Genomic DNA, 17,336 nt, shown 5'->3' on the forward strand with positions numbered 1-17,336 from the left:
CTAAAAAAAAGCTTGACATGTTATGAATAATGGAAATCCTTTGTGCTATCATATATATTTGACACTAATGCAGACATGCCAACCTGGAAAAATTAAGATTCAGGATTTTCCTCAGCAAGAATTCAGATTTCAGGATGGGTAAAATAAGTATGATATGTGACATATTTAACACTTCTAATGAAATACTTTAATTAAAAAATTATATAAATAAAGGAATGCAAGACATTTTACAAAACAAAAGAGAACAAATTATGGAAGGAATCTAACTTTTAATCAAGTATGTTGTTGTAAAAAAAGTAAACGTAAAATTGAAATTTAATATTTACAATAAGCATTCCTTAAATTTGTTCATTTTTTTTTATAATCAACATCAAGAAAGCAAAAAAATAATGGGAAAATACTGATTTTTATTCCTAAAATATGGTTTTTTTTATTCAAAAGCAAATACCATTGTCTTTTTGAAACATTGTGGAAAAATCTTTGACACTGTAAAAAAAAATGTACAAAAAAAATTTTTAAAAAATAAACAAAAGAATCATTTTATTTTAAATTAGATAAATTCAATTAATTATATTACAAATGTATAAAGCATTTAATTTTAATTAAGCATAAAAATGATCTTAAATTAAAAAAAACTCAAATTTTAAAGTGTGTGGGTCTTTTTTGTTTTTTTAAAAGAAAGAAATGAAATTCTAAAAGGTTATTTTATGAAAAAAAAATTATAACTGCTAGCCCTGAAATAATAATCCTCTTTGTGCTTTAGCCCATTAATTTTCCACAAAATATCATTATTGTCTCATTGAGCGATTAAAATATCACAAGCTCAATTGGAACAAGAAGCATACATGCTACCTTTTCTCGAAGCAATAATGGAAATAAATTCATTGGAATATGAATAATTAAAATTGGTTGCACGTTTTTGCTTGAACTTAAACATTATAAAACTACTTTTTGGTTATATATGCAAACGAATGACGAAAATCATGATGCAATCCACGGATCCACGTTAAGTAAACAAACAAGACTGCATCAGTTTTTTGCCAATGACTGAAAAAAATAACGAACCATTTATTGCCATCCATTGAAAAAAAGCACTAAAAAATTTTTAAAAACAGCAGGACATGATATGGATCACAGGATACGAGAGTCAGAGTCTCCCACATCTGAAACAATACCCGGTGAAGTTAATATTGTATTCAGCTGAGACGTCATTCGATACTGCTTGTGATGTTATCACAGGAAATGAAAGATAAAAGATTCTGATGACTCTTTTATGTCCGATGAGCAGGTCAAATAGGAGTATGAAAGTGGGAGTAGGTTGAGGAGTGGGAAAAAAATCTGAGACGTGTGCAGCTCCGCTTCAGCCAGCAGGTAGTTCAACAAGATGGGACTAAATTCTACATGGGAGAATGTAATTTGCGCGGAAAGAAAAACAAAACTGTAGTGATTCATCCTTCCAGTACATGTTATGAGGCAGCGCTACCAGCGCATTTAATAACTTCAACCTAGTAACTACTACTATAACTTTTACTTTTTCATCAGCTATTGTTCAGTACATTTCTGATCGAGATGTCTACAAAAACGGTCATCCGTTCTAAACTCCCAGTATTTTTGTAACCTGTTATGTTTGAAATTCATCATTAAAAGTTTTTTTCTAATCAATTGGTTATGATGTATCAATGAACACACATTTATATACCTTCACCTCAATGGTGACTGCCAGACATTCTGTTTTCGTTTTAATGTATTTCTGCAGTTTTGTACACAGTTCTAACTAAGGCACAGTTCTAACAGGCTCTGTTGGACTCTGTCATAGGAAATTTAACTCAAAAGCACATAAATGTGTACCTCCCTGTAATTATACAGTGTTAAACAACAATGGCAAGGAGTAACGATGACATACACCTCGCCATTCACCTCTCGTCGCCTCTTTGTAAAAGATCGCAAAAAGTAATTTATCCTTTCTATTAGAAACGGGAAGTGACTGTTCTTTGTTTACCAGCATCGAAAATAGATAAAATGTCTGCTCCAATTCAAACATTCATTGTTGCTAATGGAACTTCTAGTTATGTTTATAAACAGAAATTATTATCCATTGATTTATGTTTACAAAGACAATTTGTATATCCTTTTTATATATGCAATGTTTCAACCTCCATTATAGGTGCTGATTTTCTGCATTACTTGAATTTAAAACCAGATGTTAGAAGACGTAAGTTATTTGATAACGAAACTCATTTAAATTCACATTGTGTATTTCAAAATCGTATTTCGCATAGTATAAAAAAAACAATTGTATTTACATTTTTATTACTGCATTTTGTATTTTCAATATGTATCATCTTATTGAACTCTCATATTGTGTCGTTCACCTTGCTCACTGGGGGAATACTGTGTAGTGATTCATCCTTCCAGTACATGTTACAAGGTAGCGTGACGAGCGCATGTAAAAACTTCTACCTTGAAACTACTACTATAACTTTCACTTTCTTATCAGCTGTTGTTCTGTACAGTTCTGATCGAGATGTTTACAAGAACGGTCTTCCGTTCTAAACTCCCAGTATTTTTATAACTTGTTATGTTTGAAATTTATCATTAAAAATTATTGTCTAATCGATTTGTGAGGATGTATCAACGAGCATGCATTTATATACCTCCACCTCATAACTTCAGCTTTCGAGGAAAAACTGGGTAATTTTGAATTTAACCATAGATTTGTATAAACTTCGGGAGATTTTCGGATTTAATTCCGGTGGCAAGAGAAGAACACAAAATGCGTGAGGGTAGGCACATCTGCTAATGCATTATGAATATTCTGCATTGCTTCCAGCATCTAGCTATTACATGCCTTTAAGTGTCACTTAATTAAAATAAACATAAAAGAACAAGATGGGAACAAATTTTGCATAGTCTTTTTTAAGTTCTACAAGTTTTGTCATATTTTTAAATAATACTTTTAAATATTGTTTAAATAACCCTCAAGTTTCATTTGTTACATGAAAATTCTCCTTGTGACCATCTGAAAATTCTAAAACATTTTAAGTTTTCTAGATAAAAATATTTAGACAACAAAATAAATTAATGTTCTTTATAAAATTATAATAAAAAGATACCTAAATGCCACAAACATCAAGTTCCACCATTGTGATAAGAATATGATACATAAATTATATAAAATCGATTGTTACACACAAAACTTTGTAAAAGCTGGTGTAACTGCAAAGAAAACCTATATTAAAAAATTAAGTGACTTCCTCAGATGAACAGCAAGTAAAAATATTAATTGCTAATAGTATTTGAATATTTTAATTAAAAAAATATATGTTCTCATTTTTATTAAAAAGCATTGGAAAATAAAATGCAAAATTTTAACTTACAACTTTCTATTTCTACTGTACAGTTTTGAGAATCTAATGGATAATAGTGTAAATCCATCATACAAGCAAGCGTAGTAGTAAACCTAATTTTTAAAATATTCATGAGTACAGAAATTTTTAACAGAAAAGAGACAAAAATTTATTTAAAATAAAATAATAATTGAAAATACAACTTTGGATATAAGCACATATTTTATGCCTAAAGCAATTGGGAACAAGAAAAAGGGTAATTATTCAATAAAAAATTTTTGTATCAAATTAATTTAATACAACAAAAAATATTGTGCCTAGAAGTTAAGTTACAACATACTCATATAAATGACAGTTTGATGTAGTTAAGTAAAGTTCTTACACTAATCTAATACAGAATTTTACTCAATATTTGAGTAATTCTGAATTCAGTTTTGGTTTCAAGTAGTATGAAATAAAAGAAATAAAAAATCACGAATAATTACTTTAAATTACTTTTTATATAATCTTTAGAAAAAAAAATTTCAGTTTTTAAAGCAAAATAAATTTTGATTTTCTTAAATATTTTTAGAGACACGGCAAAATGTGCAACAAGTAAAGTTAACAATTAAGGGAACAAAACTTTCTTGATTTCCTTATTAAACTATAGGGACCACTAATTCCAGAATGAGGCTATGTGCCTTATTTTGATGATTAAAATTCAAAACTCACTCAAAAAGGTATGTTTATTCAGGGAAAGAACATTTTTTTGTGTATTTGATTTTTTTAAGTGTAAAATATTGAGCTGTGATGGCTCAGGTGATAGAGTGTTCGCCTTCCAATGAGGTGAACAGGGTTTAAATCCCAGCTATGGCTGGTTGATATGAATTCCCCATCCGTCTTGCACTGGCCACAGTACTGACGTAAAATATCCTCAGTGGTAGACGCATCATGGGTTAGAGTCCCCATGCCGTCAGGCTAACCATGGGAGGTTCTCGTGGTCTTCCTCTCCATTTAACACAAATGCAGGTTAGTTCCATCAAAAAAGTCCTCCACAAAATCAAATTTCTCCCAATACTTAATCTAGGAGTTCCCTTGTCTTCTAGATTGGCTTCAAAGCTACAAGGCTATGGAGTAGCCGTAAACCCAAAAAAATTGGATCGGCCGTTCATCGACGGTTATAAAATAAAATAAAATCTAAAATATTGTCTGTCCAAATTAATTAGCACAGTTTTGGTTGATTCTTTGAACCATAAAGATTGTAAGTATGTGATTTGATAATTAAATGAAAAGTCATTCAAACATTCCACTTTTTCATGTTTGCCCTGTACAAAAGCATCTTTCAATAAATCTATGTTTTTAAACAGAGGTCTTAGAAAATCAATTATTTCAAAAATTTTAAAGATAAATCATTACATTACATTCCTTACTTATAGACTTGGATCTTCTAACTTATCCGATTTCTCTGGGTTTTTTTTTTTTTTAATACTTTAAGTATGAACTTTTGTGTATAAACCTGGTTGTTAAGTGGATACAAGATTCTTTTAGTGAAAACAAAACTTTTAAATATCTCTTTTGTACAGATTCTCTTTCTTCACTTTTTCTTTTATGCGACACAACTTCTACGGAGAAGCTTGTGGTGGAAATTCACTCGATTTTGAATACTCTTAAAAACGTAACTATTCATTTCTCTTATGTTCATGGCCATAGCGGTACTTTGGGCAATGAAAAAGCAGACCAATTGGCTAGGGAAGCTACATGTGGTGAAATAGACTTAAGGGCGTCTGTTCCTGCTTCTCACTGGAAGCGTATCGTGAGAGATAAAATCTCTTCGGACTGGAATACTGAATTTCTTGCTTCGACAGGGTCGCTTTGGACGAAAAGGTTCTTTCCATTCATTTTTCACCATTTGCAATGTAAATTTTTAGCAACTAATTTTAAATTAACCCAAATTTTAAAAAACCATGGAAATTTTAAGAGATATTTATTTCGTTTCCATCTGATGACCAGTGGAATTTGTGCTTGCAGCGATGCAGATGAAGACGCTGAGCACATTCTTCTTCATTGCAATCTGCATGTGAGTGCCCGAATTAAATTAAAGACTGTTTTGAGGCGTCTTTCTATTTGATGGCCTCCTGTTTTTTTTAGAATTGGACAAAAGTATCGAAAGTATTGCTGCCTAGCGGAATTTTATTTTTAATGCAAATTTTCTTGTTTTTGTTTTCTACTTACTTCTGTAAGCCTCATGCTATACTTTGTGGTGCATGAGGAGTTTTCAATCATTTAAATAAAAAATACATAAATAAAAAAATACTTTAAGTAGCAGCAATATAACAATAGAACTTAGTAGATATTTTATTAATAATTAACCAGCACTTAATGTCACTACATGACACATTTATGTATGGTTGAATATTTGTATAGTGAAACTTAATTATTACATACTTATTGTCGGTATTGTGTGTTGAAAACTGCTTTTACTTGTTTTGGACTATTAGTTTCTATAAGTGGAAAGTATAAATTTTAATGTCATAATGTATTATCAAAAAAGATCAATGTTTAACAATCTAATGTGATATTTTTCCAATTTAACTCATTTATATTACTTTTTACACATGTCAAAATCTTTGTCACCAAAATAAAATTTATAATCACCAGAGATGCCAACTGCTATGGACATGCCAAAATAATAAAGAAAAAAAAAACGGTAAATAACTACAAACTAAATTTTACAAATATTTGACTAATTTTACTTGCTCATTAAATTGTATAACATGCCATAACTAATACAGAGTGCTGAATTATATAAGCCTGCAAATTATTTAGAAATAGTGGTGGATAAAAATCAACCAAATTGAATTTATTAAACCAAGAACCACAATTGATAAACTACCACTTCAAAATATTTATTTGCTGTCCTGAGCAAGTTGGCATCTCTGAATCACTCAGAATATTATCGTATTCAATGATTATTGTGATGTATAATGGTTGCAATATTATCTTTTTGATATGTTATGTTATCAATAACGATTGTGATATTACCAAATTCGATATGTATTGCTAATGTTAATGACGATATTGTCATGTTTAATCCACTTTTGTGTATTATCAGTAACTGGTGGTTAACCAGTAACTAGCTTTGATTCTATGTGCTTTTGAATTTAGCTACATGGTCCTTATAACATATAAGAACCCGAAAGGTACGCAGTTATTTGTTCTTTACAGAATAGAAATCTAACTAAAAATAATTTAAATAGGTAGGTAACAGAATTATTACCTCATTCCATATTTTATGTTCCCATCAGATGACAATCGAACCATCTTATTTTTCTCAGTAACATCATGTAAAAATGAATTCTTGTCATTAGCAAAAAATGTATCAGGAACCCAAATTTTGTCAGTAAAATCTCCAGAAAGTGTAAGTTCATATCTTTCACTGCTGAATGCCAGTCTTTCATCTTGCCAATACTGATTGAGATAAAGGGTGAGAGTATAGTCCTAAAAAAACTGCAAGTGATCAATATACTTAAAAAATATTAGTTAAAAAAGTTAAAATTAGATTTAAAATAGATAAACATAGATTTAAAATAGTTGAACATAGATTTAAACTTAAAATTGCTTAAAGGGGAACAACACTGGGGTGACTTGGGGTAATTCCTGATCAAAAAAATGCAAACATACATTTTGTTATAAAAAAAACTATTCAAGATAGAATTTTAATATTTACTAGAAGTTTGAGGCTATATGATATGAATCTTATGCTACCTTCTTTTGTTTGAAAATCAAATTAGAATTCAAAATATTATAAATTGTTAGTGATCAGGAATTACCCTGGTCTTGATCACTTCTGGGATAATTACTGATCAAGAGTTTTTACAGTAGAGGAGCATTTTAAAAATAATTATACAATGGTAATTAACAAATAGACATCAACCAAAAACGCATGTTTAAGCAGCTAATAAGACGATCTATTTAAAAGCAGCAATAAAGATTAACACCTTAAATTTTCCAAAAATTCTGGCAAAATTTCTTAGAGCATTTAAAAGCACTGTTTACTGTTACATCATCAACAGTAAATGGGTCTGTTCCATTTAAGGATATGAGTTCCTTTAAAAATATACTTAACTGTTACTTTTTCAATTTTGTCACATTTGGGTCATCTGAAGTTGCTGGCGCCTCTTTTCAAGAATTTCATTTCAATTATATCCTCATCTCTATTTATTGCTCTACCAATATACACAGGATCATTATCACAGTAAATAGCATAATAACTGTGTAGTAGAATATTCTTGTGAATATTTGATAGCATGAATTTAGCATCATATAGTGGAGTATTTTTATTTATTTGGACAGCACATAAATTTTCAGCAATTGATTCCATCGTATCCTTTTTGTCTACATCCTGCTCATCAACTTTTGTTTCTTTTTTCTAGATTTCTTAAATTTATGAATATCTCCTTTTATTACCATTTCATGTTCTCCTTCTCCGACTCTAAAAATTCCCAACTCTAAAAATTCATTACTAGTGATCACTTCTGCATTGGTTTCGATCTTTCTCCTTATCTCAGATCGAGATAAAGATCTTCTCATTATCTCAATTTTTGGCTCTCTTCTTAAACGAATGCTTAATAGCTCTTCGAAGGAATGTGAGGGAGAAGATACAATTGGTGTAGAATTTCCTGAAGACCCAATTGTCAGTGGTAGTAATCTCTTTGCGGGGGAATTTAGGAATGTGAGAGAACTGAGCATCTGACAACAAAATCTGTAGGATATTTTTTCCTATCAACTGGAAATATTCCATTGGAACGGAAACCAGATTTGATATTTCCTGATGTAAGCGTGTTAGGATAGATTTCTGCAACAAATTCAATAAAACAACTTTTACGGATTTGTGTAAGTGTTGTACTTCTGTATGTCTTTTATCCTATTTCATTTTCAAGAGCCGAAAGCAACATTTGTAAAGGAGTTGTAAAATGTCAGTTGTATGTGCTGGAAGTTTTAAAATGGAAATTCGCGCACTCTGGGCTCTAGTTATGAGTCTTGCAACCATCATAAATAACTAGCAAAGAACAGGTTTTTACTTGCTCACAAAAAATAATAAACCAAAAATAAAAACTTTCTGTTGTTATCCATCCAGTTTCACTAACAGTCAAAGTTAAATTTTTGGCAAATTTGGAAGATCTCCAGGTACTTTGCAGTTTTTTCCAGGAACTTTGCAGTTTTAGCAAATTTATTAGCTATTTTTGATACAATTTATAAGAAGAAATGACAATGATTAGGAATTACCCTAGTGATCAATAATTACTCCATCTGTAAGGGCAACATTTGATATAGTTTCCTGTAATTAATTTCAAGAGGAACAACTAACCAAAAGCTTCCACTATTTTTATATAAAAGAAAAAGAAAGTATTTCAAAATATTTATTAGTAAGAGAGGGAGGGGGATCTTTGCAAAAATGTACACATTTAAAAACCAATCTTTGAAATGGAAAATACAGAAAGCAGCTTAAAAGATGCTTATTTTGTTAGATAAAGTAGAAAATTATTATTAAGTAAATGTAGTTATACTTTAGTAAAGTGCTCAAAGAGTCTTGTCCATGTTTTAAATTTAAAAAATTCTTTACAATTTTCGAAAAATTCAACAACAAAAAAGTATAGTATTTTTTTACAGTTCATCCTTTTAAGATTACCAAAATATTGATTTGATTTTTGTAAAAACATAAAAATTACAACATAATATGCCAAGCGTGGTGTGTGGTGCAGAACGTGCTGTGATATGTATTAAAAGTTAATTTGATAAATGGATTTGTTCACTCTTATCAAAACCTTATAGTAAAATACTAACAATTTAACTATTTTATTGAAATTTTTTAAAATTATGTTCGAAAAAAAATTATGATACTTTCAATATAGATAGTTGAAATTGCAACTTATTTAGCTGTAATAATTTTTAATAAAGGTTGCAAAGGGTCATTGACAGCTTTGGACCAAATAGAAATAAATGCAGGCCCTACAAGATCAACAAGAAAAAGAGCTAGACTAGCACTTAAGATTACTAGAAATGATGAAGAAAATTGTTTCATTTTATTTCCGTGCCTTTATAAAATTAAACAATTATCACAACAAATGATGCTTATGAAAAAAATAATAACAATACAGGGAGAAATGATTATATTAGTTGGCCATAAAATAATAAAAAATAAATAAATAAAAACTGGAACCACAGCTAAAATACAAGCGAAACATAAAATTATATTTGATTATCACCAGAACTTCAAATACAAATTGTTTGTATCATGAGCAATAATATGTGAAAATAGTTATTCTGTTTTTGAATCTTTTGGCAATTTTGAATAGAAATTTAAAAAACAAAATTGTATAACAACATCATGGGTGCAAGTTGGAAAAAAGGCCAAGACTGAAAATTTTTTGACTGAAATACCGAACATACACAATACCCCTTTGACATATGCAAAGTATCTAAGAAAGCTTTACCATAATACATCAAGTTTAAATACTGTACAAAAAAATATTTATTCATTTCTCTTTTGATAAAAATAACAACAGGACATAAGAAAGTAAACCAATAACGTAGACCTAAAAAATATTTTTAAGGACAGAAAAAAAAATCTCATTTTCNCAAATTGTTTGTATCATGAGCAATAATATATGAAAATAGTTATTCTGTTTTTGAATCTTTCGGCAATTTTGAATAGAAATTCAAAAAAACAAAATTGTATAACAACATCATGGGCGCAAGTTGGTAAAAAGGCCAAGACTGGAAATTTTTTGACTGAAATACCGAACATACACAATTTGTCTTCGACATATGCAAAATATCTAAGAAAGCTTTACCATAATACATCAAGTTTAAATACTGTACAAAAAATATTTATTCATTTCTCTTTTGATAAAAATAACAACAGGACATAAGAAAGTAGACCAATAATGTAGACCTAAAAAATATTTTTAAGGACAGAAAAAAAAATTCAAATTTCCATCTTCGAGTAAGTCTTGTTTCCGTCTTACTTCCGTCCGCGGACATTTTTGAAAGACGGAAATCCGTCCTGGGGACGGAAGACTTGCACCCATGAACAACATTAACAGAACATAATTATTAAGTTTAAATTTTATTTTAATACACTCTGGAACTAAACCTATGTTTATGCAATAAAAAATTTTGGAATCTTTCAATTGAGTTATTTGGTAACAATTTGCTGTACCAACAGAAATAATAACATAGCAATCTAAAACCTTCCAATAATGGTTACATTGCAACAAAACAATTAACTTTAACTTCGATGTTTGAAACAAAAGTTGTAATCTCATAATGGACTCAAAAGTAGAAATTTAATATATTTCTGAGAAAACCTGGATTAGCTGGGCTTTTTCAACAAAAACTGACTTTTAAGCTCCAAAAAAATTACATTATTTCGCTATACAGTAAAAGAAAAACACTGTTTGACACTGATCAATTCTAATAATAAATACATATAACTGATAGAAAAGACACTTCATTTATCCTTTGTATATTTTTATTGAGAATTTTTATGAGTGTTTATTAGTAGAAACTGTGAAAATGTTGTAAAAGAGTTATTATTCAGCTTTTGAGATACTACTGAATTTGAAACAATTTAGCAACATTTAAAGTAGTTATTTCCAGTATCATTATAACATAGAAATTTTATGTGCAAAAAACTTTCAATTTCCAATTACATACGTTTTTACATAGGTTTTACAGATAAGAAACAAAATAGGTAAATGCATGTAAAAGCAGAAGAAACCATTGCATGGGACCTAGTAGATATTTTTTTGGCACGAATTAAGAACTATCATTTGTTATAAATTTGCATATCATGCTTTATACAAGTTTTGGCTTGTCGTCAAAGGGAATACAGAGATTTACCTAAAAAATTACGAAGTGAATACAGAAAACCCTAAAAACATTAATTTTTTTTCAGACATTTTACCTTTGTGAAAAAAGGCTTTTCATCTACAGAATAAATACATGAATCATCTGTTAAGGCTTAAAAACAGTGCTTAGGCAAGACATTAAAATCACCTAATTTTCACAATTTTCTTAGAAGAGCAAATTCAAAACTGTTGTAATAAAATTACAATGCGGATTACAAAAATTAAAAATAAGGAATAAAAGTTGAATTCGGGAGGGGGGGATTTCTACAAGAGTTTCAAATGTCAACCGTTCTGAACACAAAAGAAGACACCAAACTTTTTTAGAGATCATTCAACTCAAAATTTTGTGAAGTAATCAGAATAACGTAAATGTAATTAATTAAATTTTAAATGCAAAGTTACAACTTTTCTATTAGAATTTTATCTTAAAACTAGCTTACTACAGGCAAAATTAGAGCAAAAATCAAGGAAGAGGATGCTGTAAGCCGGGGAAAGGTTTGCTGTTTGAGAACTTAGTTCAAAACTTGGTGATTTTTCTAATGCAGGTACCATTAAAAAAAAAAAAAACCTAATTTTCAAACATATTTAAAAATTAAGTTTAAATATTCTTTACATTTAAGAACTGGTTATTTTTAAAATTAAAAAAAAACTAAAGAAATAGGAAGCTTTAAACATTGTTTAAAAAAAAATATTGAAAGTTTCTTTTCTTGTTGACAGGAAACAGTGCATTTTGGTGCTATTAACGTAGTTCTTCCTCTGATGAATGTTTACTGAAGTTTTCTTTAGTGTGTGTTCTCAGAATAAATTAATTGGGTAGTAATGATACAAAAATCACTCAGAATATTGTATAATTATTACCATTATTTTGGTTATTAATGTTAATAATAACTGTGATCTGTGATCAGATAAAAATAAATACTACCTGAGGTTGTGAATACTTAAACTAACAAACATCAAAATGAAACAACATCAAGCAAAATTTCCAATGATTATTATATTTTGATTACTATTCATATTTGAGATTTAAAGATCCCAGGCTCAGAGCTTCTTTTAGGCGCTTTACACATAAACAAGCTTTATACAGATAAATCATTTTACATCAATACACAGTGCTGTATTGATGTGAAATATCATGTCTTTTTCGCTAAAATAATAGTCCGTGCAATATTATTTATAAATTATAAGAGGTTATTTGGAGAAGGTGGTATGCTGGACAAGTATCCCACATGGTCTTCCCTAAATTATAACTATAAATAACAAGCATTATTCTCAGTGACGATAACAAATTCAACTCAGTTTTAAGGTGTAAATTAACTGGTATCTGTAACTTCGGTTAAATTTAAAAACACAAACCGTGATCTACGTTGAAATATTAATACAGGATATTAAGTATTGAAATATGAAACAAAAGTGAAACTACCTCAAAAGAATTAATATACAGAGATTTCTACAACGTAATAAAAGTACATAGATTTTTTACTGTCAAAGAAATTGCGATATATTCACATTTGAAGAAAGTATATAAATTTAGTTTTGATTTGCCTTGTCTGTAAATATATGAAATTCAATGACGATATTTGTTTTCATCGATTAACGTCTTGATACATTTATTACTTACTCATTTTAAGGATATAACTCATGCTGTAATCATTTAAAGAAATTTTTTAATTTTTCTATCCAGATGCTTTTTTTATGTTTATATTTTTTCAAAAAATTAATTGGAAAAAATGTCTATTTAAAGCGCCATTCTTGCTGCATCTGATTCGCACTTGCGATAACAAGTAAAAGAAATTCACGCATGCGCAAAAAGATCCTCATAAGGATCATTCACACTGCATGCTGTTCACGCACGATTGATCAACGTAGGGAGTAAAAGAGTTGCTGTTGTTGTTAATTTGCGTCACGCTAGAGCTGCACAATGGGCTAGTGGTAGCCCGACGACCTGCGCGCGAAGTCGAGTACTTCACGATAGCACAGTTTAACGAGGACCAATACCGCACACAGTCGGTCCCTACGCAGACTGATCCAAGCGGTCACCCACCCGCACACAGACCGCAGCCAGTGATGCTTGACTTCGGTGATCTGCTGGGAACCGTGTCTTAACGATCAGTCCATTGCGGGACTGGGAGTAAAAGAGAATCTAAATCATGAGTTGTTTTTTTTTTTAAGAATATAAAAATGAGGTTGTTTTTCTCCCTCGACGGTGATCAAAGATACATGCAGGGCTGGCAAAAGAGATGGGTGATTGGCCAGAGCGCCAGTTAAGGGGGGTGCCGACCGAGATTCAGATTTAATGTTCTGAAAATTATTTATTTCTTAATTTTCAAAAGTATTGTTTGCTTTAAAAAGGCATTTATAGGTTATTTTTTATTAATTATAAGTTCTTGGGTTTACTTTTTTATGGTTTACCTTCTCTAAGTAAAAGTTTTACTAAAGATAGAAAGAAGAGTGTGCTTGCTTGAAAACCGCTTGCTTGACATAGAATAAAATGAGTTCCGTATTTTCCAGGGAGGATCTTTTCTATAGTAATTTATGGTTCAGAAACATATAGAAAGGTTATCACGTATGGTTTTTTAAGAAAAATAGAAAATACATCTAAAAAGATCTCCAAAAAAATTTTTATTATTATTTTGCAGTGCCAAATATATTTCAACTGTTTTTTTTAAAGCGATGATGTCAACTAGAAGGAAGTGTTAAAGAATTTCCGCCCTAAGGTTAGGACCTGCGTAAATTTCATGGATTTTTTTCAAAGGGTGAGAAAATGTGAATGCTTTTTGCCGTAAAATATACAGAGCCCAGGTATAATATACTGGTATAATAATGATACGCAGAATTATTAAATTGTGAACAATTAATCGTTTTCTTTTCAATCTTTACTTGACTTTATTACTTCGATTCGGTGTAAAAAAATTACATCTGAAATATTATATCACTTTAACAAGATCGCAACGAGAAAATTTTTTCACCGCTGTACCCTTTCCCTCAGTAAACATTAGATAGAGATTAAATCTCCAGGGAAGGTTCTTAACTTTGGAAAGGTTAGGGGAAAGGAAAGTTATCTAAAATTAGTCAGAAAGATAAAGCAAATTGAAAAACCCCTAAATTTTATAATAAAGGGTATAACAATTAATTGCTAATTGTTAAGAAATTTCTTAAAGACATTTTTAAATTAAGTAAAATAAATTTTGAATAAATATTCAATGCTTAAAGTTTAAATTTAGCAGTGCCGATTTAAGCGTACGCGGAACCCTAGGCCATTCAAATTTTTGAGGCCCTTAGATTAAATTTTTTTCTCGTACATTTTTTATTTATTCAAATATAAAGGTAGTTATATATCTTTCCATTTAAGAAAGCATATTTAAAATTAAAATAAATAATAATAAATAAAATTTTACTTTATTAAGTTAGAACTAGAAGATAATCATAACATTTTGAAAAAATTTGAAAAATCATTGTTTTTCTTAATTTTTGAAAACTTATTTTCAAAAAATCCATTTTAATGAGGCCTCTAATCATTGGGGGCCCCAGGCCATGGCCTAGTCTGGCCAATCCGTCCCTGAAATTTAGTGTTTTCAATAAAAAGTGTAAAATTTTTTCTGTTATAATTTTAACTTCATCTGCTGAATTAACAAGCTAATCAGACAGAAAGGAACAATTCAATTTTGAGATGGGCTGCGGGACACTGCAAATGGAAAATGACACACTCTTGTACAAAACAGGGGTGCTTAAGATCGACCCTTTAGAAAACAAAACAACTTAAATTTAAACTGTATAAAATATCGGGCACCTGAAGCCGCTAGCGACCCTTTTCCCATTCATCTTTAGCTTGATCTTTGTATTGCCTCGATGAGGTTGTGGAATGCAAATGAAGAAAAGGAGTATTCATGTGGATCATCGAGGTTCTGACTGAGTAATTATATGCAGTAGGGTGATAAGACTATATTGCAAAAGTATGAACTTTAGCTAAGCTGTTATGATGAAAATGAGGCTACGTATATGCTATTGTGATGTCGGGAATGTGATGTATCATTGCAATAGTATGCTGCTATTGGTCTGATGTTCTTGTCTTCAGTTAAATTTTCAAATAAGAATATTTCATTGAAATTTGCTGTGAGCAAGAGGTGGCTTTTTCATAGAATTTGTTATTTAATTTAGCTATATGTTTGTCTATTGCATCTATTTTGAGGTCATGGTGTATTGTATCATTTCTTACGAACCATCTGGCTTTTGCTATCCTTCTTAATATTTTATTCTGGCAGACTATTAATTTATTTAGCTGAGTTTGTGTCATATTTGTCAAGACTGGTGAAGCATATGTAAGGATTGGGCGGAACTGGTGTGTATATGCCGTAAGGCTTTACACACCGTACCTTAAATCTGTCGGAGCCGAAAGCCCTCTCATTGGTTATTGTGTAGAAGTTTGAGAAAAGGCGCATACCTGTGTGATTCATCCCTACCTTCTGTGTGTTTGCGTCATATACACATTGTTAACTGTTGCTGATTTGTTGAAGTAAGTATTTTGAATATTTTTAAATAGTGTTCTTTATTGTATCAATAATTAAAAAAAGTGACAATTTAAAAATTAAACAATTTTATTTTAGGATTTAAGGAAATTTTTTTTTTTAAAGTTAAAATTTCCACTAAATTTAAATGCAAATTTAATTTTATAATTATATAGTGTGATTTTAATTATTTAACTTCAGAATAATAACAATAATGTATGATAATTAAGAAATTACAAAAGGCTAGAGTAAAATGAAAGATGACTAGAGTTAATAAAATAGGCCAGATTGACTAAATTGTTTCATTTAAAAAAAAATAGGAATACATTTAAAATTAAACATTAGCACTTGATAATATAAAATTTATCAAAAAACTTATTGTATAAAGAACAGAAAGACAAAATATCAATAAAAGTTTAGCAACTCAAGTATTATTTCTTAATTAAATATGAAATATTGATTCCAAAATATCAACTGGACACAAAATATACTTTGGAATAAATGGGTGGAAAATGAATGGTAGTTGGATTCGGTAATAAAATTTTATTTAGTATTTCTGTATTTCTAAGTAAATAATGCGTGGAATGACATTATAGAACTCTTGTTCCATGTTTTACTGCTTCACAACAATACAGCAAATTAAGTAAAATTATATTACCGAATTATTCTACTGCCATCCAAATCTTCTCCTTGGTTACTTCAAAAATAAAAGGGAACGCAAGATAATACAGAAAGTACAAAAACTAATATTATATAGCATCAAAACCAATGCAAAATAATGTTATGGCGTACGCTAGATAATATTAGTTTGTATAGAATCTAATGTTATATAATGGCAGAGAAAACCGTGACATTTTGTATCTTCCTAATATTAGAAAGTTGCGCTACATAATGTTAGATTTTACAGATTTTCTGATTTTATATAATATTAGGTGCTACTTGAGAAGCTTTCGCTTAATTAAGCGAATTTTTAAGATATTTGAAGGACATTTGACCTTCTGAGGCAAAGCTCTACTGTAAGCACTTAGCTTCTAAGATTTCGCAAAGAAGTAGCAGAATGTAAAATAATGATCAGCTCTGTGGTATACCCAATTTACAAAGAGGATTGCACTATGCAAATTTATGTGTTCTCGAAACTCCAGATAATCTTCAGTTCCCAAAACACACACACACACACACAAAAAGAAAAAACTCTGAGAAAAACTTTTTTTACTTGTAAAAAAAAAAAACATGCTTGATAGTTGCTTATAAACATGCTTATAAACAACAAATCTTGAAAATTTCAAAATTTCATCAAAATAAAAAACTTCAAGTGTCAATTGGTTTAGGATGGTGTTTTCTACACTAGGGAACGCTGCAAGCTCGGTACCGCCTAAATTTCCGGGTTACTGTTCCCATTGTATTTTAAAGTCATTTGGCATCATTGTGTTTTGAGATTCTTGCAAACAATGTATTTGATTACTTATTACTTGTGTTAACAATGCTAACAATACTGGTGTTTACAATGCTAACAATACTGGTGTTTACAATGCTAAAAGTGTTAACACTAACGTAAGATGGTGCAGAGCTTGCAACAAGAACAAACAGTAATAAAC

At 29.9% G+C, this 17,336-nt stretch overlaps 1 protein-coding gene across 1 annotated transcript in view; it reads right to left on the minus strand.

Moving 5' to 3' along the window:
• LOC107442619 (gamma-aminobutyric acid receptor subunit beta-like) overlaps positions 1–17,336 on the minus strand; it is an 82,115-nt gene that overhangs the window by 25,332 nt on the left and 39,447 nt on the right. The window contains exons 4-5 of the mRNA XM_016056229.3: positions 6,604–6,824; positions 3,378–3,460 (exon numbers count right to left, since the gene is read on the minus strand). Of these exons, the coding sequence (XP_015911715.1) occupies positions 3,378–3,460; positions 6,604–6,824 (304 nt within the window). The remainder of the gene's footprint in view (positions 1–3,377; positions 3,461–6,603; positions 6,825–17,336) is intronic.

This window comes from Parasteatoda tepidariorum, chromosome X2 (assembly GCF_043381705.1).
Source record: "Parasteatoda tepidariorum isolate YZ-2023 chromosome X2, CAS_Ptep_4.0, whole genome shotgun sequence".
NCBI classification, from domain to species: domain Eukaryota; kingdom Metazoa; phylum Arthropoda; class Arachnida; order Araneae; family Theridiidae; genus Parasteatoda; species Parasteatoda tepidariorum.